General features: G+C 36.7%; 1 protein-coding gene across 3 annotated transcripts in view; it reads right to left on the bottom strand.

Moving 5' to 3' along the window:
- The window catches only part of TAB2 (TGF-beta activated kinase 1 (MAP3K7) binding protein 2), a 68,267-nt gene that overhangs the window by 3,636 nt on the left and 41,133 nt on the right, over positions 1-23,498 (bottom strand). For all 3 annotated transcript variants that reach the window (XM_085310650.1, XM_085310666.1, XM_085310658.1), the window contains 5 exons: positions 17,151-17,339; positions 10,198-11,710; positions 2,528-2,688; positions 1,845-1,938; positions 412-492 (listed from right to left, as the gene is read on the bottom strand). In XM_085310650.1, coding sequence (XP_085166776.1) covers positions 412-492; positions 1,845-1,938; positions 2,528-2,688; positions 10,198-11,710; positions 17,151-17,252 — 1,951 coding nt within the window. In that variant the 5' untranslated portion in view covers positions 17,253-17,339. The remainder of the gene's footprint in view (positions 1-411; positions 493-1,844; positions 1,939-2,527; positions 2,689-10,197; positions 11,711-17,150; positions 17,340-23,498) is intronic.

The following is a 23,498-nucleotide window of genomic DNA, read 5'->3' as shown; positions in this document are numbered from 1 at the left end:
TCCCAGTCTGGGTAACCAAACCGAATTATTGTACATATAAATAAATCCACCCTTCACCAAGAACAATGATAAAGTCCTCTCTGCAAGTTCCTCTCATCCCTAAGCAATAAATCTTATGTTTGTTTTTAAAAATAGATTTCTCCATTTGCTTAAACTACCTCCCAATATATAAGCCATCTTTAAACACATTGTATTTAATACACTTCTCTTTCTCAAAGGTGTCTACAGAGAGGAAACAAAAGCATATAAAAGTATATTTACCTTCAATGCAAATAAAACAGGAAAAATTGTAAGCTTTTGAAAAAGTAATCTATTTCATGATTAACATTTTAACTAGATTCACAGGAAAGAACACTATGTAAGATGCATGTCAGATTTTAGTATGAAAACCAAATTTAACAGGTACAGTACCTTTCGGTTTTGGTGGCACTGGACCAAGAAATCCAATATTATCATAAAAATTATGAATAGCGCTGGGATTAAAATGTGGTCCTAAAAACGAAGAAGAAAATGCAACAGTATTTAAAAGAAACTTTGTACAAAAGCAGATCATTTCTTTTGGCAGTAATTCCAAGAGATAGTACTACTATTCACTTATTGTCATCAAGGTATCAATGTAGACATGAATGAGACATTGGTGGTGTCAGCAATGCACTTAAAGAATTTTATTTTCTAAAATATACAATATAAAGTAAAGACAGAAACAGAAACCAGGAGCCCTGACTCCTACTCCCTTGTTCTTAGCTGATAGACCAAACTCCTCAAATATCCCTTTTCTTCCACTTTCTCATTTCAAGGCATTTTGTTCAGATATTTTGCCTGAAACTTTTTTTTTCATATGGTAACTGTATTGAAAGAGGTGTGTGTCTATTACGCAGTATACTATATACTTACTGGAACTGCTAACACCTGAAACATAGCCTGAACACACAGATATAAAAGCATCAATATATGCATTTTGAGTATTGGATTTTACGTGATTTTCACCTAACAGGAAGGCAGATTTTTCAGTGTACCTTCAGTACACCTGTTTTACTTTCTCCTTATCTGCAAGTACACTGTCTGAAAGAGAACCTGCAAGGCTCATAACTGATTTAACTACTTTTTGCTGCCAAAAAAAGAAAGTACTAGTCCCTCTCTCTCGGTACCCCATTTGTTCCTTCCTGTGCCTCTCCCACATATCAGCTGTAGCAGGCTTTTCCAGCAACCCAACTTTCTGGGATTAGTGAGCGGAATCAGCTCTGCAAAGGGTCTAAAAGCTAATACAGGGCAAGAGCACTTTAAGTGGTAAGTGCAAGGAGCAGAGAGAGAGAAGGACCTCCCTTTTGGCAGCCTGTGGATTGGCTCGGCTGTGTCCTAATTTCACACTCATGACCAAAGCCTGTGTTCCTGCAGACAAGGAAGGTGGAAGCAAGAGCACGCAGTGGAAGTTACAGCTGCATTTTATATTTGCTAACTAGAGATGCTGACTACAAGACAGAAGAGAAAGATTAGAGAAACACATATACATGGTTATATCATTTAGAGAATTACTTCCCCCCACTTTGATACTGAAATAACCAAGCAGACTATTTCCAACATTTATTAAATAAATGGCATGACAAGTTTCTCACTTCTGAGCCAAGAATGAGACAGGAATGACAGTGAGATTAGGAAAATAATAAAGCCAACAAAGGCTTAGAATACAATTACTTTCAGAGTTTCATTCAAACTAACGTGATAATTTTGCAAATAGTGTATATCCATCATTTATAACACAGCTGCTTTGGAAACATGCAGCCGGTGAAAGGAGAGAGAGAAAAATCAATGTTTACAGTTGCTGATGTACTAAGAACATACTGTACCTCTTGCTTGAAAAAGATCAATTTCTTTGGTTAGGCAATCTATGTCTATCTGCAGCTGTCTGTTACAACTTCTTAACTGTTGCATTTCTTCCAGCTGAAAAAATAAATCTGCCTGTTAGACTAATTTTTCCCATTTTATTATCAGTTATCATTCACACGTAGGTGGACAGCACTTAGTTATTTTTGAAGTGAAGACAAAAGAATCTTCCCTTACAATGACTCACTGAATTTTCTCTTATCAGACTTCAGAGCTGATCGAGCAATTCCGGATTGTGGTTAGAGCACAGCCAATAGTCCACCAGATCACTGGCATACCCTCTGGCACTGACAGCTGGAGTATTAACTAGTTTCTCTGAGACTGGTATACTGACAAAGAATAAAAAATAATTGCAGTCTCAACCTTTAGATCACCAGGCCTTTAAGAACATCAGGAAAGACTACCAAATAAAAACCTTTTATGACTACCTTTAAAAGCAACACTGCACAAAGCAGTTGGTGGACTGAAAGGCTGTGGCTAAATAAAACATATTTAACCTCTAAATTATGCTGCCCACCACTGTAATTCTAGGTATAGTACCTATAACTAAATTCAATTACTAAATTCAAATTATTTAATTAATCTTTTTTTAATGACAGACCATGCTTGTGGTTTAAGCTTATAGCCTACAGGCGTTTCAACTTACTGATGGAATTTGAGAAACAGAATTCGATCTTTTCAGGCGCCTTCGTGTTAGATTATTCTCCATTTCATTAACCTCTGATTTTAGTTTATCCAACTTTTTCTTTTGAATCTCAAGTTCTCGTTGAAGTCGCTCCATCCTCGCTTTCTGGTGTACCAGTAAAGCTGCAATACATAAAGTCCCATTTTATCTAATTTATTATCCTTTACATGGCAACATCAGATAAAGATGAAAGTTAGTATTTTTTTCAAAGGAAAATAGAGACAAAAATATTTCCACAGATTACTTTTCCATTCTTTTTACAAGAAAAATCTCTGTCATAAGACAAAAGGAATTTAAACGCACACTGCATTAAAATACGAGAAAATACAATGAAAAAGTCAACCAACGTAATAGACGATCACCTAAAAAACCACCTGTAATTTATAAAACAAACACACACCCTCAAATTCTCTTTTTCAAGATGTTTTACCAGAATGACTACTAGAAACTGAAATCAAACACTTCCTTGCGTTGTATTCAACCCAACCACTGTCAAACACATAGTACAAAGCTGTTCCCAAAGAGATGCGTCTGCTATAGAATGCAATATATGCTAGGTACGAATGGAGATTTTGATTTTTATTATGATTGGGAATCAAACACAACCCAGTATTCTTTTCACAGCAGGTTATAGCAAGTGAAACCAAGTCAGAAAACACTACAAGCAACACAGCTGGTAAACATCAGCTATACTTATCACAGAGGCTAGTGTATATGCCAATTTATCCCTAAACTATTGTGCAGAATGATTAGCTCAGCTTCTAACTTCTGATGCTGCTTACTATTCATAAGGAAAATCACAGTGAATGACACCTAATTTAGAAATGATGAAATTAGCATATAAGCACAACTTTTTAAAGCTATAAAAAAAMCCCCACAAGTAGCAAAATATGCTAACAAATTCATACTCAAAAAGTTTATTTCATTAAAGGTAGATGTCACCATACGGGTATATAACATTGCTTGAAGCAATAACTGCTTTCTATGTAAATGAAAAAAAATCTCATTAAATAAACCAAACAATCATTTCAACTCGTGTATCTTCATTCATTCATTAGATAACTAAAATCCATTTGGACTGTAACCGGTTTCAGAAACTACTGGCACCTTTAAAGCACTGCAGAAATTATTAATAAGTAGCAACGCCAGGTATTAAAAAAAAACACTGGATCTCTGCCTCACACATAAAGACTCTTGCTGGCATGTGAGGTTTAATTTATCACAATTTCTTCTGGTATGAAAAGTTTAAACATACTCTAATTTGGTTGGTTAGGTTCTCTCACTAGCCACAAAGAAAAAAAATTTATCAAAAAGATGAGACTTTCCATATCTTCAGCAGATAGAACTGCCATTTGCTGCTATTCCTGCCCATTCATTCATTCACGCATTGTATTTTGTCTTTGAGAGGTTCTTCAAACAGAGGCACCATGCCAAACTATTTGCACCATGTCATAGTAGCGCAAGGCCTTAGCCAGATTCAGCCTGGGCCTTCATTTGAGTCATATGTTAAAGATAYTGAAACGACAGTGCAGTTTCCTTTCTCTTTTTGTTCAATTTAGAGATGTTTACAGACCTATTCAAACAGCCACTAGCCACACTATGGTTAAAGCTGCAGCTGTGCTTTGATGTAGTTTAACAACGTGACAACTGAAATAACAAAATCCAGATTTTTGTTCAAGACTGAATTCAGATCAGGTAAGGAGTCTCAAAATACAGTGTGCTCTCTCAAATGGTCTTTCAGAAACAACTGAAAAAAGGAACTTTTTTCCATTTCTGAACTTAAAGAACAACAAACGTAGCTGCAACTATGAAGAAAGAAAATCCAAGTCTACTCTACCCCTACTCTTGCTGGGAGAGCACAAACCTTTTTCCTTCTACATTTGATTTCCACGTTTAGGTAGAATCTTCTATTTTCATTGCCTTGGTATTACTGTTAGGTGACCTCCTCARAGTCCAGGCTATTGGTTTGGTCCTTGATCTACAGCAATATAGCTGTGCTCTACAAAACAGACTCGGGATCCTTGCGTAGACGTGTCAAACTATTAAAATAGGCTGTTCATTATCTACGAACAAATCGCACAAGGTACACAGAGAAGAGCACTGTCAGAATAYGCCCAGGACACCTTATAGCACGCATTTAAGAGTAAGACTAAGGGCAAGGCTGCGTCTTTGGAAGACTTTGCATTCTTTGTTCTCTTCTAGCTCTTCTTGCAAAGAGAAAGCAAATGCAACTTTATATTTCAACATCTTCCAAGTTTGGGGGCTTCATTATGGAAAGACACTGACAGATGCCTATCTGCTTTTCATTTTCATGTCACTTTATAAACACAATCCAATTCATGCTCCTGTCAGCTTAGTGACTATTTTGACTATTCCATAATTTAAAATCCCAGTGAACTTTGCACTCTCATAACAAAATTACTCTTATAATTAGAGAACAACCACCATTTGACACTGTTATATCAAACTTCCATTATTAAAAATAACTTGGAAAAGGGACTGACAAGCCATTGRTTCAAGTGATGGCTTTTACATAATATTTGATAAACTTACTTAACTACCGATTTGGCAACTGTGGGAAAAAAAAGGGGGCGAAAATCCCCCTTGTTTCTCTCTTGCACTATGTATTAACAGAAGAAAGTAATTTTTTAGCTCCCTCTAGTGTTGATTAGAGCAAATGAAAGTGCTAGCAAACAAAACACTATAAAGCACATCCCTGAATTGAATGTTATTCGGCAAGCATTAGTTTACATTGTCCATCCGGAGGCATTTAATGTGCTTTGACAGCACCATTTTGCTTGTAGAAATGAGCCTCTGTCTAAGTGGGTAGCACAGACACAACCAAGTTTGCTCTGCATTGGCTAACTTGAAATACAAGCAGAAAGGCTCAGGCTTACACTTGTTTATTTAGACTTTCTTAAAGAGAAGCTATTTATAAGCCTGCTAGCAGAAGTAGTACAAGGTCTGCCTCCTTGATTCCTTATTAGTGTACTACAATCCGAACACACTTCATGTTTGGCTTTTTAATTATGTGCAAATAGGGCACTGTGTGCACATTCAATTTCTGCGTTTTCACATTGATCAAATTGGTGGGAATGGTTCCCTTTGATTCTATTAATTCTCTGGCAGATGCCACTGTTTTTCTCATTCAAAGCATACACTTTCTACAGCAAAGACTGSGGACCATAGATAAAGGGAGCATGAAACTCTGGAGGACACAGGGTTATTGCTGCTTTACTAGATATCTTTTCAAACAAGTATTGAATATAATTGTAAAATTGAAAGTTTGTACATAAGCAGATTTGCAGATGCTTTGAGAAAAGGTAAACAATTACTGTTTTAGAGTGTCTTTTGCTATCTTAAGTGTTTCTAAGAAACGCTAAATAATTTCATTCTATTATAGAGAMCTACGAGTAAAAGAATTCTGGTAGTTAGTGACAGCAAGTATATGAAACACTGAGGACAGACTTGTGTATGTGCATATTTTCAAAATCTGTATTTTAAAGTGCACAAAATCTGTCATTTAACTGATTTTAACAGTTTATATTGATACTTTTGTTATGTCTTTCCAATATGCTTTTCACTCAATTTTTAAAATACAGCACTAGGCAAGAGTGGGGCCTGATCTATAGAGTCAAAATAAAGCAGTATGTTTTTTCAAATCACATCATGCAATGAATGGTAAGGTCTCTTGGAGCACAGGGTACAGTGCTATTCCACTCAAGTCCTTTAAAAAAACAAACAAACAAAAAAAAAAAACTGTACAGATTAGAATGTTTCCTGCATCATTTTTTCTTTTTAGAAACTTTAAAAACTTCCAAGAAACAAAAGCGAGAATTGTGAAAAATGTCAAGTTAACAAATGAAGAAACTAGTTTAGTATGTTTACAAAAAAAAAAAAAAAAACTTTGTAGAGATGATTAAGTCTGTAAGTATGCATCCTCTCCCTTTCTCTAGTTAAAGGGGGAAAAAAGAAAAGAAAATATGTCAGACAGTCTAAAGCTAAGTAGCATTGAAATAAGAGACCTCTACTTAAGTTCTCTAGTATGGAAACATTGAGTTAGGAATTTAATGATGTAGTTATACATTTTCCTGAKAGGATTGCCTATCTTTTCCATTATACAGAGAGAATAAAGTACTAAACAATGGTTTAGTCTCACTATTCAACRTATGATTGCATGCATATTGACTGAACATATAGATCTCTTTCTGAGTATGGAACTGTCAGCTTCTAACAGGATCTATGTTGTTCATCCATCAGGCACTTTAGAGCAATAAAAATTAATTATATTATCTATTAAAATCTCTGCTAAGTAATGAGGCACTGATAGTAAGGAACTGATACTAAATATATTAGCATCAAAATCTATCCATTTTAGCTGTCCTGTCAGGCCTGCTTCCAGCATTATTTTTCCAGTAGCATTAATATCAATTCTTACTGACTTCTTTAGTGGATGAGTGCTGTCAACATTTCCACAAGTGAGTCTACAGGATCTAAAGCTGTAATCCCACAGAGAACCATACAATTAGCAACTGCTTCTGAACAGTTCGGTTACAGAGACTTTCTTAGTCTGGCAGCAAACAAGACAAAGATCAGTGGCAGCCTTCTACTACCTGCTGTGTCACTGCACAGAACAGCAGAGAAAGACATGGGAGAAAAGCAGGAATGTAATCTCAAAGAAAAAAAAAGCAGAAAAACCTATACAGATCATAATTGAAATAAAGCTCCTCAGATAACTCTTATTCTGAAATTTCTTAATTTCTAGATCTTTGATTTCATGATTTTGTAACTTGCATACATACRTATGAAAGGTGTAATTCTGTATCTGATAAACCTCCAAGAAACCTGGAAAAATGAATTTCATTCAGAACTAAACCGACCTTCTTGTGAGTCAATGTGGTTTAGATTTTTCAGATTCACAGAAGAAGCATCTCCCACTCTAACCAAGGAATTAACTGTAGGTTTTAGACAAACTACCAAGCAGACAAGCCCTAAGCTTTACCAGAGAGTCTCATGGGTATAGGCTGACAGCAGAATGGTATTCTTGAATCGACGACTGCCACAGGTTCTGAGAGAAGCACAGAACCCTCCAATGGCCAAGAGTCATTTTGCTCTTGACAAGACTGGAGCTCTCTTTATCCTACTTCATCGCCAATCTGAAATCCTTATTGCAGATTATGCTTTGAGATTACTGTTCCTATCCTGCCTTTTGCCATCAAGCTCAGCTACTCATACCTAAGCATTCTAGTAAGAGACACTACCTCTGTCTGGATAGGAATCAGRTGATGGAACAGAGAAAGGAATATTCCTGCTATCAGTTCTTCTGCTTTTCACCAGAACAACTGTAGTGGCAGGCAGCAGCACCTTCAGATAGGTCTAACACACCTTCTTTTGCTCCTGAGCTGGACTAYGCGTATGAATTTTTTTCACTGGAACAAAGCAAAACATGTCCTTTGACACCAAAGCAATTCCACCTACAGCATTCCTTCTATCCCAAGCCAGTTGCAATTTTATCTGCCAAAATAAGGAGCATTCTGGGCAGAAATGGAAAAGTTGATGAAAACGTATTTTTCTTTAATCCAGAGTCTCCAGAGAAACTACTCATCTGTTCTGACTAAAATTGAGACAAGCATTTAGCACAGAAGATTTCTGTACACAGTCTGACAAAACTATAAGCAGCTTAGAACATGGCCTAGTGATCAAAAGTCTCAGATAATTCAGAACACTTTTAATGTGCAAAAAGTATTAAAAAAGAGAGAGAGCCAAGCTTTGATGCAATAATTAGGACTTCTAGATATCAAGGTCTTATCGATACATCAATCACCTATTTCTCACATTCTGAAAKATCAGATGTAAAACAAAAATTAAGTACTGCAATTCATGCAACAAAATTGAAGACAACATACCAGAAACTTAAATGTTTCTAAATGTAAAATACTTCAGAAGCACAAGTGTACTTCATGTAGTAGTGATAGATACAAAGAAAAAAAATAAGGTGTTTTCTAAAGGTTATCACAAAGACAGAATGCTACAGCCCACATCACACACCTGCACTTGATCTGAAAGCTGGGGTTAGCTTTAGGAACTTTAGGAAAGCTTGTATGTTAGCTTTAGGAACTGGACCCCACAGTAGATGCATGCCAGCCAACGCTTTTGATCTCTAGGCTACACAGCAGAAATGTGCTCCTCATGCTTGCTTCAGATTGACAAACTGGATGCTGATACCCTACAGCCTGTAGAATTGTGCAGGAAGTCAGACTACAGTAGCCATTGCTGTCAGGCTGACAGATGCAGCGCTCAACCTGCTAGAAGTCAGTCCATCAGAAAGTCAGAACAGGAGAAAGGGACACCCTCCCACAATGAGTAGCTATCGTGGATGGTGCTTGAGAGCCAAGTTCATGATATATTTAAAAGAGTAAGGATGAGATTCATCTTGCTTCATTTCTGGACATCTAAAGTCCTCTAGGACTAAAACATACAGCCAAGTCTCCCTTTTCAGTAATGGAAGAAAATGCTACCACCAAAAGGCAATTTGTCTTACTCATCCACAGACAAATCACTTTCTGAAGTTCTTCAACTCTCCCTTGCTCAAAAAAGACAATCTAGGACGATTAGTTTTTTTTGCTTTGGACAACTAAATTTTAGACATTTGAGTTAGGGTGGGATTTATCTCACCAAAGATATGATTACCTCCAGTAGCAGAGAAGTTATAATAGGTTTTTATTTACCTCATTACTATAGTACTCCAGATGTGGACCAGGTTTCTACTGTCCTGATCACTGTACCTACACAAAACAGAAAGGCTAAACTAATTGAGAATGCTTATAGTAGTCCTGGAACAAGCCAATTTTTAATACTGATTTAGTTGTTAAGTCCAAAGACTCATTCTAACACTCACTTGACATCTTTATTAACCCGCGAGGGTTTTTTGCATAAGCCTTGAAACTGGTAACAAAACCATGCAAGCAGAAGTAAAAAGATTAATGAATTGGGTTGCTGTATCATATATTTTAAGCTTTATCCTCCCTTTACACCAGTGATCATTTAAAACAGCTTTCTTTGATGTGGGGTTTCTTCTTGCATTTAATTATGTAGCAGAAATAAGTACCAGAACATTAAGCATTTTATTGTCAAGTATGCACAAGTAAACATCGAAGCAAACATTTCCTTCCACTAATTGCTTTTGAAATCTGTTTCTGGCTTCTTAAATAACACTTACAAGAAGAAGAAAAGAAAAATCCAGTAGAATATCAACTGATTCAAAAATCTGTCAGTGAACTTGTAACTTTAAATTGCCACAACAAATTGAACAAGCTTAGATGTTTGTTTCAGGACAACATAGAAATGAAGAAAGATGCTATGACTCAAATTCATTAACCAAGTAACATATCTACTTTAGATAAAAAGATGAATTATCTCCAAATATCCAATTACAAGTCTTCAACATTGAAGCTGCATAAAAGACTTGCTTATATATATTTTTTTAATTTAAGAAATGTTTAGGAATGCTAAAGTTGAAGATACTGTATTAACATCACAAAGGTCCATCAACTGTTTCTTTCTGTTCTGTAATCTACGTGCTGAACTGACAACCTGGTTAAAATCTCTACTATGGACATTAAGAATATTACCTTGTGTGTAGGCAGCATCATCAGATCCCATACTCAATTTCCGTGCATCACTGATCCTATCCACATGTGCTAAAACAGGGTCAGCAAGATGCTGGATACCCTCTGGTTCAACATAGTGATCAGGAAGGTTTAGAAGGTTTGTAGGTTCAAAGGTTGGGGATACTACCCCTGGAGAAACTGCAGGGGGCTTATTTGGAGAAACTGTAATTTTAAAAGTATATTTTGTGTTAGGCTGCGTGACCACCACTCGAGGAGAGGTTGCAGTGGTGCTGTTGCCCACTGCTCGACTCTTGGGTGGATGGTGATGAATAAATGCAGGACCCATGCTTACTTGACCAGACATATTCCTAGAAGTTGTAGATACTCCAGGGTTTGTTGATATGAAAAGCGTGGGCTGGTTCCGCACAACTTGATCATCTCCTGTTGTGGCATTTGCTGAAATGTAGACCTTAGGTTGACTGCGTGTGATCACTTCATCAGTATTTGGTGGACTGGCCGATATGTAAACAGTGGGCTGATTTCTACTTAATGTCTGGCTGTTGAGGGAAGAGGGAGTAGTGGAGGTGCGAGGGCCAGTTGAGCGCAACTTAGAAGAACTGTTCCTTTGTGGTGGTTCAAGTTTGATTTCAATTTGGTTTTTGCGAGGTCCTGTGGATATATTCTGAATGTTGTATTGGCTATGAGTAGATGATTGTGAACTACCAGATGAATGAATCATAGGAGCTTGTGGAGTAGTAGGAGAACTGATAGGCATATAGACATGAGAAGTCTGGTGGCCTTGCTGATTTGGCTGTGTTGAGTGTTGCGATGAGGTATGTGGCGTAGTATTGGATGTAGGAAGAGTAGTCCAGGGACTTGGTTGAGAAGGTTGGTAGACTTGCTGAGGGTGCATGGGATTAAACTGAGATGCCCAGCCTGGCTGCTGCTGTGTCTGTCGAGCTGTACCACTAGGAGCTGTGATGTAAGGCCTAATATAGATAGAATTTCCCTGTGGACTGTTAAGAACAGGAGGAGGTACACCATGTATGTGCAAAGATGTAGGGGTATTGCGGCCAGGCTGAATATTTGGGGCTAAAGTTACCATAATGGGGTTGAATCTGGGTGTTTGCTGAGACAAGTTAGATACTCCCTTGCTGCCTAGGTGAAATCCAAGATGTTGTCCTGGATTAGAAGTACTAACTGTATTAGCCATTCCAAAGACATTAAATCCTTGTGGAACCTGCGCAGGTGCTGTCTGTGGTTCCTGCTGAAATAGTTCATTGTTGGGCTGACTGGTTTGAAGGTGTCCATCACTAACACTGTGAGCTAGAGTCCTACTTCCATTCATTCTACTTCCTTCTCTTCCATGGTGATACACGTTCTGTGACTGCAAATCCAAATTAAGAGATGTCATGTGATTTCGTAGTCCAGGAATCCCAGAATCATCCGAAAAACTTAGGTCTCCTTCACCGTAGAGATACTTTGTGCTCTCCTGAGAGAGAACTGCACAACAGGCATCCAAATTATTGTTATTCTATAAAAAGAGACATAAAAGTTTGAAGTTACTGATAAAATACTGTCATGGTTAGATATATATTCATTGAATCATCATTGAAAAGTTAATGATGCAGCATCACATAGAAAGCTTTAGGTGGTTTGCCAGCACAGGTGCTRCACACGCACAAGGGGCTTGCATGTGAAGCTTACTATTTTGAGAACTGTGATTCAGTCATTGGCACCAAGGATGGAGGTCTGCATGGTTGCTGAAGTAGTGACAGCGAGATCTTGGACCTTGATAAGCTAACACAATATGATATACATATACAGTACAGTATATCATACACAGTATGATATACCTTTGACGAATACTTTTGCTATGCCTCCCCAATTTCAGAATAATCTTCAGCAATGACCAAGTTTCTGACTTCAGGGGGAAAAATAACAGAAGGAATGGTTTCACAGTACCTGTATATTACTGGTAAATAACTTAAAAACAAACATGTTCATTTCAAAATGTTTTCCCAAACTTTTCAGTACTTGTTATACGTTAACTCTTGCTGCAGATAAGCAGTAAACTTTATGAGAAGAAACATGCAGACCAGGAGAAAAGCTGTACAGGACTACACAGCTTAAACTTTACATAAAAATTCAGTTTATACATATACAGTACATGATTGCTTTTTCACAAGACAAAACTATTAATGGAAAACTCAGGAGACATTCGAATGTTCACTTTAAACCACTGTTTTCAAAGCTTTTTCAAAAATATACTCGCATTTATATAAAGTTACTCTACAAAACCTGTAACATGATGACTTAAAACAATAAACTCCCAACTTTATACCTAGCTAATAYGCTTTTTAAGAATATTTAAGTAGTAAATTGCTGATACCTCTTCTGTGTGTCCACAAATTTAATAATATTGTACCTAGATTCCCCAATTTAGTTTTCCACATAAGGACTTTTGAATGAACATGCATAGATAGCATTTCAGAATGTTCTGCCCTGTTCATATTACTTTTCTTACAAAAAAATCTGAAGAAATAAAGGTTAATATCGTCAGTCAAAAAAAGCACCTGTTATGGCCCAGACACTATTAAAACTAAACAAATGCGTATCAATACACAAAATCAGTCACTAGAAAGAATGTAGGTGATCACAAGAAAAATGCATATGCAATAGAGTAAAAAAAAATTATCAGAAGTTTAAAGAATACACAAGCAAGATAAATTAATCCATGCTACATGCTTTGTATGAAGTTATCTTTGTTAAAGCAGCAGACAGTAGCAGTCATCCTCCAACCAGGATGAGTGCTCACAGACAGAGGTTCAGGCACACCGAGACTGTCTCTAAAATGTTTAACAAAAGAAGAAAAAGACAGAACATAACAGAAGTGGGAGAACAAGGCAAAATTCCACTCACAAAACCAAAACTGTCTTGATGCAGGCTAGATGCAGTTCTTAATTCTTAAAAAAAACAAAAAACAAAAAACAAACAAAAAAAACAAAAACAAAAAACAAACAACAAAAAAAAAACAAAAAACAAACAACAAAAAAAACCAAAACCCCAAAAAACAAAAAACAAAAAAACAAACAAAAAAAAACCCTTAAAAATATCAGGATTCCCTGAAGGCCATCTAACTAGCCAATTATGGCTAAGAACTGTTGCAGAAGAGTCTTGAGAGATAYGAAATGGGTCAAATGATGGTATGCATATTGGTTCTAGTGTGGAACAAGCACRAGAGGGCAAAGAAATCAAATGAAGTTAGTCGTGAAGAAGGGTAATGAACTTAGAATGGTGGGTGAGTAAGAAAAGAATAACCTTGTATTTGTTGAAAAGGAGAAAAGGGAGTCAGAAAAGGGACAGAGGTAGGCTGCCACAGAATAACAAGCTGGAAAGACCTTAGAGGAAGAATTTTACATGAACTTAAGTGAATTAAAATTATTAACAGAAAGGCCAAAAATACCAAACAAAAAAGGAATAGGCCAACCTTGTAAGGCCCTTACATTCAACTTGAATGCATTTCTTTGGACAATTTTTTTTTCTTTTTTTAAGACTGCATCTAATCAATCCCAAAATTTCAGTGGCGTCAATGAGCAAATTGGAGAACTCAAAGGGGAAACAGGGGCACATGGAACCCCGGCATCTTCTGGTTGGCAGAGTTTCAACCGCTTCTAGCTCTTTATAGATCACAGAACCGGTTGATGGCAGAATTGAGCATATTCCAGCATAACAATACCCCTCATCTTAGCTCTGCCCATGTCTCAATTGAGTTTAAAATGTTGGCACCCTGAAAGAGAAAGAAAAAAAAAGAAAGAATAAGAATGTTGGAGGGAAATGAGGAAGCAAGGACAGGATGTAGGCTCGAGGAGCAAGTGGTTACAAAATGCCCTAGACATGAAAAGAATAATGGGCGACAATGCTCCGGGAATGGGGAAGCTGCAGCGAGACCCTGAAATGAAGGGCAAGGGAGAGGGGAGAACTGAATATAGGAAGCTTGTTGGGAAGAATGGAGGGATGCAAAACTTCCCAGGAACACTCAAGGCATTCACAGCCCAAGAAAACAATAATATGTTACACACACAAAATCACACGTGGTTTAAATTTCATCTTACTAAATTTTTGCTGGTCCTCTGGTTTCGGTATACTACATTTTGTTTGCGTATTTTAGATAGCGGGCTATTCACTTTCAAGAATTTCATAGTCTGTATCTACTGAAGTTTTTCTTTTTAGGCATGTAATACTGTATACAAGTCTTCCTTTGTAAACATGCTAAAAAGATTTCTCTAAAAAAATTTCAAAGGACTGAGGTGTGTATAATTTTCCTACACAGTTCATAATATGAAGAATTTTTTCTGTTTATTTCAGGTTTTCTTTTGGCATTTTATACTTCCTAGTTTAAAAACAAATTCACCCTACCATGTGATGCTTGCCATCACGAGTTGCAGGCAAAGCAAATGAAGCCTTTCTTGTATCTGAAAAGGTACTTAACTAAATCTAACTTAAACAATAGTTACTACATTTATCAGAAATTCTTTCCACTATGTTACAGAATTCTGGACCCAGGCAGTGTTCCTGTAGTATTGCAAACAGATGCAGAAGTGCTCTCAGATTCTGCTTTCCAAACTTTACCACCAGTCCTAGTTCAAAATTTCCTGGTTTAAAAAGGTTTTTTAAATTCTTTTTTAAATTAACTTAAAGTGGTAGCATAGCTAGAAAAGCTAGAAACTCGCTGAATCACAGAAAAAAGAACTCACGAAATTTCAAAGAACCAATCTGAAAAGATTTTGCTGGCGAGTCTTAGTTCAACCTTGCTTAAACTGGTATGTTTTTAAATAAGTTTCTAGTGTATGAGTCAGTCTAATAATACTGCATATAAGCAACATTACCCAGAATCAGTTTTTCTTTAAAATTCATTCATGAAAGCTCCCCCCCTTCAAGACTCCAAACTCTCCTCCCATTTCTTTCAAAGTTTGTGATGAGCAACATCTTTTCCTCATAGCTTCAAGGCTCCCTTTTAAAAAAAATACCCACTACATTCAATATTACAAAGACTGCTGAGTGTATTAAGAACCCAGCATTCACTTTTAACTCTATCAAGAGCTATGTCCAAAAGATGAAGACTGAGGCATTCACTGTCTAGTCCATCAACACTACTCAATGAGCAATTTTTGTTAGAAGAACAAAATTGTACTTGTCATATAAAAATTACAGATTAGTCCTCCAGAGAATTAAATATAAAGACAGTGGCATAAAATTCTGAGAACAAATACAGGCAGTCTATGGTTTGGTTCAGTTTCCTCCAGCTGAATATTTAGAGGGAAAGGGTTGGCGAAAACCTTAAACCTCATAAATCCCCAGCAGAATTTTGCCCTCTTGCAAATTAAGAATGATCAAGGAATTTTTTTGAGAAATACAGTTTTCACAAACTCTCACTCTGGTATGAATGTAGAGTCATGATAAAGTCTTGAAAATACAAATAAACTGACAAATTCACATTTCTACTATCTATGATACAAAAAGGAAAAAACATTATCTGGAGGCATGTGTGCGCGTATGTACGTGTGTGTATATATAAATACATTTATATACAAAGTATTGTCTTTATTTTGATGTATATATAATCTTTATACAGTCTGTCTCTCTCTCTCTCTTTATATACATGAAAAGACAAACAACATTCTTAACATCATAACYATATCTAGGCACAAATGTCATAACAAAAGTCCAGACATGGCTAGCTTCTGGAAACTCATGGCTCATTTTTTTCCCAATCAAGTTGTGTATACTGATGATCAACATGACTATTCAGGCAATACTCTATTATCCAGAGTACTGAAAGGCTGGAAAATCTTGGATAATGAAAAAAAAACAGTCAATACAGGTGCTGTGGGAATCACTGGCAAATGCAAAGCAAACACATTTAAGTGCACAGAGTTATGAAAGCCTATCAGCATTTGTTAGTTCCAAGCACTCAAAAGTGCCCCTATAACATGCTTCCTCAAGCTTTAGACAGGTATATTAATTCATCTGCCAATATAACTAACCAATATATGATGATGATATAGAAAACAGAAGTGGTATAAAATACAGGGTACATGAGCATATCGACAGTGTCAGAACAGGAAAGAGACATGCTGATCTGGCAGGCCTTAGCACTAACTGCAGCACCAGAAAAACATGCTTTACTAGTTCCAAGCCTAGAAGGAACCCATAAAATAGATTAGCAGCTTTGACTCCAAGGCTAAAATAAAACAAGCTAAGCCGATCCAGAAGCCGAAGCCAAAGCCGAAGCCAAAGGAAGCACAGGGCAGAAGCATAACGTCTTATCAACCCAATCTAACACGGCTAATGCTAAGCTACAACGACCTAGTCCTGCCTCATATAGGGTAATCCAACACAGAGAACTTGTGTAACTGCCTGACACTCTTCAAGGACTCCCTGTTGTGAAATGTGTGCAAGGCCACTCGCACTGGCCCTGCTGGCCAAAGGAACTGTGGAGAGGAAAGCATGGGGTCAAACCGGGCGCAGGCAAAGGCTAATTCCATGTCTGACGGAGACTGGGTGGCAAAATTACTTCTCGACCTGCCCTGATGCTCAAAGCAAAAAAAGCTTCATTCATGCAGTACTGCCTTAATTGTCCCTCCTAGATACAAGCTGGCTTTGCATTTCTCCTTCTGCCACAATTCATTTTGGCTCCTGAGATGGCCAAAAGGCACTAGCATACTGACTGGCAAGATGGTACTCTCCATGCACATACTGCTTCACCTTGGAACGATCCTCATTAGATATGGAAAGAGAGGCAATTTAACATTTAGTTTGCTCTGCAAAATAAACAAGTTGGCTGTTTATTTTTTTCCATTTTTAAATGATACAAATATAATCTGCTTTCAAGACAGCCACCCACATATGACTAGTTAACATTAAAGATGAGCATTATCTCTTACATACACAATCATAAACAGAACACTGACCTGTAACATGCATCTGGATACAACACCTTCAGGTACCTCAGGAAATTTCTGTCGCAGGTCATGTAAAACCTGAATATCAATTTGCTGGCTTCCTTGGGCCATTCGTATATTGCCTGGTCAGGATTTTCTTCAACAGGCAGTTCTAGGCCTTAGCAAAAGGGATACTCATCTCTTCTGCCCCAGCATTTTCTGGAAGAGGAAGGAAAATCTTAAGGCACTGTGAAAGCAGATGCTTTGATGTAAAATGTTTTTCCAGTTATTAAATATGTCTATTTTTAGGTCAACATTTTCCCATTCCACAGCTCTGCAAACTGTGGACTGCACAGGACTGCAAACTGCCCTTCAGACACACATAACATTGAAAACTACCCATTTATAGCACATCTCCTAATAATTTTCCTTCTTYTTTACATCTTTAACATTATAAAACATATTCAAAAAGACCCTTGATTTAGCAACATACTATGTTCAAGTTGTTGCCTCTGCCTGAACAGATCTCTCAGACTTTTCTGTCAAAGCATCTCACACATGGCTAAACAACTAACTTAAGATGCACTCAAATAAAAGTAAAAACACCTCCAGAAAAAAGGTCATGTGAATAATCTGGATTTAATTTTGGAACTGATTTTATGCACTTATTTTTCTCCCTTTTCCTCCCTTTTTTTGAGGGGAGGTAAAGAATGGATAAGAYGACTAGGTTTTTGGACAAATTACACTCCTGGTTAAGTGACAGATCARTTTTTTTGCTCCCTTCAGTATTCCAAAACACTAGATGTATATCTGATTGCACAAGGTCTCTTTAGTAATTTGCTCTACAGATTCTTGTCTTACCTGTAATAGCTTCCCTGATACTTTGTTAGACCTATAATTTCTCTCATGCTTTGCCTTCATTTAGTTTACATTCTACTGTTTATTCACTGGAAAACATGAAGCTACATTCAAGGACAGTGAGTACCACACCTTTGTTTTACACTTAAAACAGGAGCTATAAATACACCCACACCCCTTTACCAGCACCTACAAACTCTAAATATAACAAAAATTTCCCCCCACTTTAATGCACTTAAAAGTCTTTATCTTCTGAGATGAATACAATTAAATTCATTTGGGATTTAGAGAAATTATCGTAAAATCTTCACATTCATCTTCCTATGCATACACTTAGACCAGCTTCATTTATTAAAACCACCACAGAGCCAAACCTAAATTTGGGAATTGACTTATTTTTCTTAGAACAGAGTCACTTGCAAAGGGAAGTCACAGGGAGCTTCTCTCTTCATTCCTTTCCTCCTTCCATCTCTGATTTGCTACCGGACACAAACTTCTGTTCCTACACTGTGCACTGCACTGCTTTGCAATCAAAGGGTTTCTCACATCTCCCCAAACTGAAGTGCAGAAGGGCACAACCATTCACTCGCAGCGAGTGCCTAGAGCAGAGAACTGCCTCCTGCTCCTGCTGGGCGCCCTGCACAGCACTACCCCGGGCACATCAGCCTGAGCATTTCCCCAACAACCCATCCCACCGGCACACTTGCTGTACAAAGTGAACCTGCGTGCTGGTGTTTCTGTACTGCTGTGCCCTAACAGGAAGCCAGGAAGAAGTTAATTGGGGAGAATTAGCCCCAATTTTCTAGTCACTGCTACTGTATTTACATCATTTACAGTTCCAGTGTAGTGCAGTGCAATGGTACATTATGACTTTCCTTCAGCCTGAAAAGCTGGAGGAAAACTGCAAAGAATTCATGGGAAAGTGAGAAACATGATTTCCAGGAGGGATCACAAGATAGGAGCAGTGCCTTTCTATGAGAGCGATTCCACTACAAGACCTTCGAACTCTTAAGTTTTCTGTAGTCTGAGATGAACTAGTAATTAGCCTAAACCAGAACACTTTCAGCAACAGCTGAATCTGATCTAAAAGGCAACAAAATAATCAGTTCAACTTCCTGCCAATAAAATAAAAAAAGATCTGAAAAAAAAATCAAAATATACATTACTCTTTGAGAAGTCCATATATAWGTACCAGCTCCAGAAAAAGGAAAGTCAGCTAATTAAATAGTGAAGACAGTACTATGAATATTCCAAAAAGTATCTGCTAATTATTTTACTCCCATAAATCCCATCCTTTACAATACAATACATATTTAATTAAAAGCACAGGCAAGGATAGAGGCTTTTATTAGAATATTCAGAGATGCTTTGATAAAAAAGATCACAATCCTACCCATAATTCATATAATAATATTCCACTCAAAAACAATATGACAACTTCAAAAAAAAATCTGTAATACGTGACAACCATCAACAAGACTGCCAAATCAGAAAACTCAGATGATAGTATTACTCCTTCCCAGAATACACACTATGTATTGTAATAATATTGTAAATACTGAGTAAGCATTTCCAGCATCCCTTCTTTTCCATATACACTATTACYGGAACCAGAGCAGCCAAACTCAAAGAGTTTGAAAGCCTGGTTCCATTCATAGTTGTAAAATTAAAAAATATCTGGAAAGAGGTGATTAATATCAAGATTTGGGAAAACAGTAGGCAAGACAGATTCTGCAAGAGTCTATACCAGAAARTTAAGAGATGAGTACACYTTCAACACTAACAGTCGAAGTATGACTGCAATTCAGGTAGATACAACTTCATTAATCCTGCATAATTATGCCTTATATATCCAAAGAGTGCCATTTCAGAGTGCTAGAGAAACACTGCAGGAGACTGCTACACAGCAGCAGCAGTTGCAGCTCCTGCTATCAGTACCCAAGATCACTAATTTAAAAGTAGCACAAATACGCCCATGCAAGCTGAAGCACTGGACAAGCATAGGAACTGCTTCATTTTGAACAACTCAAGATACATATTTGAAGAACAATTATGCTTAAAAAAAGAAACAGAGGCAGCAAATCTTAGCCTACACAGATGAAAAAATCATTCTGGGTAGAGAGAAACATAAGCAAAYATTTAATCTGAAATAAAAGTAGTAATTTTTTCTTTTTTAGACTAGAAAAGGTGTCAGGATTTTGCTGTGAACTCTGTGTAGAAAAGCTACACTAAACAACATTTAAATTAGTGTGGTTAAAATAAGGGATAGGAATTGCTATAATTAAATATATGTAAAATCTTTTCATGATTCTAAGTATTGGAGAGTTCCTTTCCTCCCACCTTCACGTGCACCTGGAGAAAAGGTTAGCATAATATACCTATGTACATATACTGTTAAAATAATGCTAAAGCAAATAAATTTATATTTGCCCAGATTTAAAGCAAACAGTTGATAAAAGTTTGGGAACAGAGTTGCATAATAGTTGCTGCAGCGCAGGGGCGGGCAGCCGCTGCCCGCAGCAGGCCCAGTGGACGGGCTGARCTAGCCGACCATCAGCCGCACCGCACACCTTCCCATCAGCTCGGTGCCTCCACCGTGCGGCTGCACAAACTCTGCTGAAAACTCTTTTAGCAGCTCTCTGCCTTTGTCGTAGATTAACAGGGGCTACAGATCCCTGTTCAGCTGCTTAAAGTATAGGCCCTTTGGTAGAAAACTTGAGCTAAGCCAACTTAGCTCTGAATTCTTACTTTCTCAGACTGAAAAAAGCTAACTCTGYGGCAGTGGTAGCAGACAATTTTTCAAAGGAATGAATCAATATTTTACTAAAAAGGCTACTCATTTTATTTCTTCAATGATTTAGAATACCAGACAAATCTGAGTAGTAGCAAAACAATACCACTGATCACAACACTTTTTAAAAAGAACTATTAAGAAAAATGCTGTTCTGCAGAGAAACACAAACCAAGAAACCAAAAGTTCCAAAATTTTAGCAGTTAAAACGGTACTGAAATGCTTCTCTAAATAAAATTCAAAACAAGCAAAATCATAGTAAGCCCAGAAAGATAAAGGCTACTAGTCACAGAATGGAAATTGATTTGTTTGTCTTAATTCAATATTAAATGCCATTTTCCCATTCCTCTTACAGTAAGTAAACCATGAAAAAACTCATAGCATTGAACTTAAAAACAAATCTCAAACTAATTCTCCTAAAAATTTAATTCTAACCTATATTAAAGTAACCCATACCACAATACACTGTATCATTATCAGAACAGTAAGTTCTATACTCTTTACTACCCATACAGTACTAAAAAGCTTTTAATTACTATTTATATACACTTCCATCTTCTGCTTTGCCAGTGTGATTCAAAGCAGTGTTTTCTACCCTGAATCTGTGATTAATATACTTTTACAACTCTTAAAATATGCATGCATCTATATCTACATGAAGAGCACAGAACAGATGAATAAAAACTTAAAATCTAAAATTGGAACATTACACACAGCTACCTCACAGCTTCACTTTAATAGATTTTTTTATTTAAAAATATTTTATTTATAATTCCAGCTGATTTTTCAGTGTCTGTAGACTTGATAAATCACACAAAGACCACTGTTTCTGAATTCACTATTAAGTCTTGAACATCATTTAACTATTACAATAATCACCTTAAACTTCAGAAGCTTTTCTGCTTCTTCAAGAGGCATCATTGGTATCATCCAATGTTTTCAAAATGCAGTTATTTGAGAGTAGCATGCAGTACAGTGTGTAGGTGGCAGCAGAAGAGACAGCTTATTTTCATTATTGTACTTTCAAATTTCAGAGGCTTATCACCAAGAGACTTCATGCAGATAGTGCAGGAAAAGCTAGAATTAATACCTATGCTATAACTTTACTAAAACTACTATGAGAATATTTCTATATGCAACTTATTGTCTTGATCACAGAGAAATATACTCAAAAATCCTTTAAATAGTGTATCCAGCACATCCACAAAACCCACATATTTTATTATTTAGTTTCAATTACAATAGGTAGCTATACAACTTCATAAACAATGTAGCATATAAAAATACACTTGTATTGTATTAGTACTAAGGTCTTATTCCAACCATCTCTTAAAAAAAAAAAAAAGAAAAAAAAACAGACCGAAAAACAGCACTACCACAAAACTCAAAGATACTTTAAGATTATTGGTAAATTCAAATCAACCTTAGGGGAGTTGTAAGTAGCAGGACAGAATTAATCACGAGGCCTCTCTAGTACAGACACATAAAAAAAMCCCCCAACTTTCATTCAGTTCTTGATGTTGCACAAAAACTACAAAAAGGACTCAGCATTCATCTTGCTAGATGAAGGAACTCAAAGTTATTTTGACAGTCGCAACTCTAAGAAACAAACATAGTGTTGTTGTTAGCTTCGGAATTCAGAATCCAGCAGCAGAAYATTCAGAATAATGTTAGAAAGTTTCATGTACTAGCAGAAAATAAAAGGCACAAACACAAGAGTGAAGAGTCAAGACTGCTAGTAATACAGTATATAAGAAAACAGTACCTGCGAGTAATACAGTACATAAGAAAAGTGTACCAACAAGAGGTGAGGCAAACTGCTGGCAGCAACAATTTGGTTTAATTCAAAGACTCAGGCATAAAATAAACTATAGCATTACAAAAGTATTCAATTAATTATCAGTAGAAGCAGCAGCGAAGAAATACAGCAATGGTGACTCAGACAGAGAACTCCTCCTACAAATGTTAGAAGTGAAGTTTAGTGACAAAGGAAAACTTCTAATTGCTAGAGTGCAGTACTATATGAAATCACTACTGTAATAACAGCCATTTACTAATCTGTACTAATGTTGCCTGCAGACATTTCAGAAGACCTTTAGCAGTGTGTTTTCATACTGCTGAAGATGTAAACGCACAAGAAACATCCTACTGCCCACTTACGCTAGAAACGCTAAATAAATAGAAGAATTAATTGGCAGACTGCTGGCAAGATCCCCAGATAATTTAAAGGGCCTGGCAATTCTAACATCATGGAACGTAAGTGTATCTCCTGTTGAAGTTCTGCTCTGTGAAAATTATCAATAAGTAACATGTGTCATCTCCCAAAGACTATCAGAACCATGACAGTAGTCCATACATTAAACTGCTTATCTTGTTTAGCAAGGAGGTTAAAAAGACCTCATGACATGTATGATTTGAATGCCAAAGACTAGGCTGTAAAAATTCTAGACTGACAACTACTATGAAARGAAAGGAAATCCCTTTTTTTAGATCTCTCTTCTGGCAGAGCAGACATATTTGATGGACCAGAGACAATTCTTCAATATAAACCTTATGTTTAATGTCACAGACTTTTCACAAAACACTTAAACACAAGTGTTCTTCAGAGTGAATTCAATCAATACTACTTCAATGAAATAGATATACCTCACAAAAACTAAACAAAGCAGCTGATACAATGTGCTATTTTATTTGTGTTTTTTGCTAGTTCCCAATGTTTTCTTACTGCA

Source organism: Rhea americana, unplaced genomic scaffold, assembly GCF_003343005.1.
Source record: "Rhea americana isolate MKP2758 unplaced genomic scaffold, rheAme1 scaffold_108, whole genome shotgun sequence".
Lineage (NCBI taxonomy): Eukaryota > Metazoa > Chordata > Aves > Rheiformes > Rheidae > Rhea > Rhea americana.
This window is presented reverse-complemented; position numbering and strand designations above follow the sequence as displayed.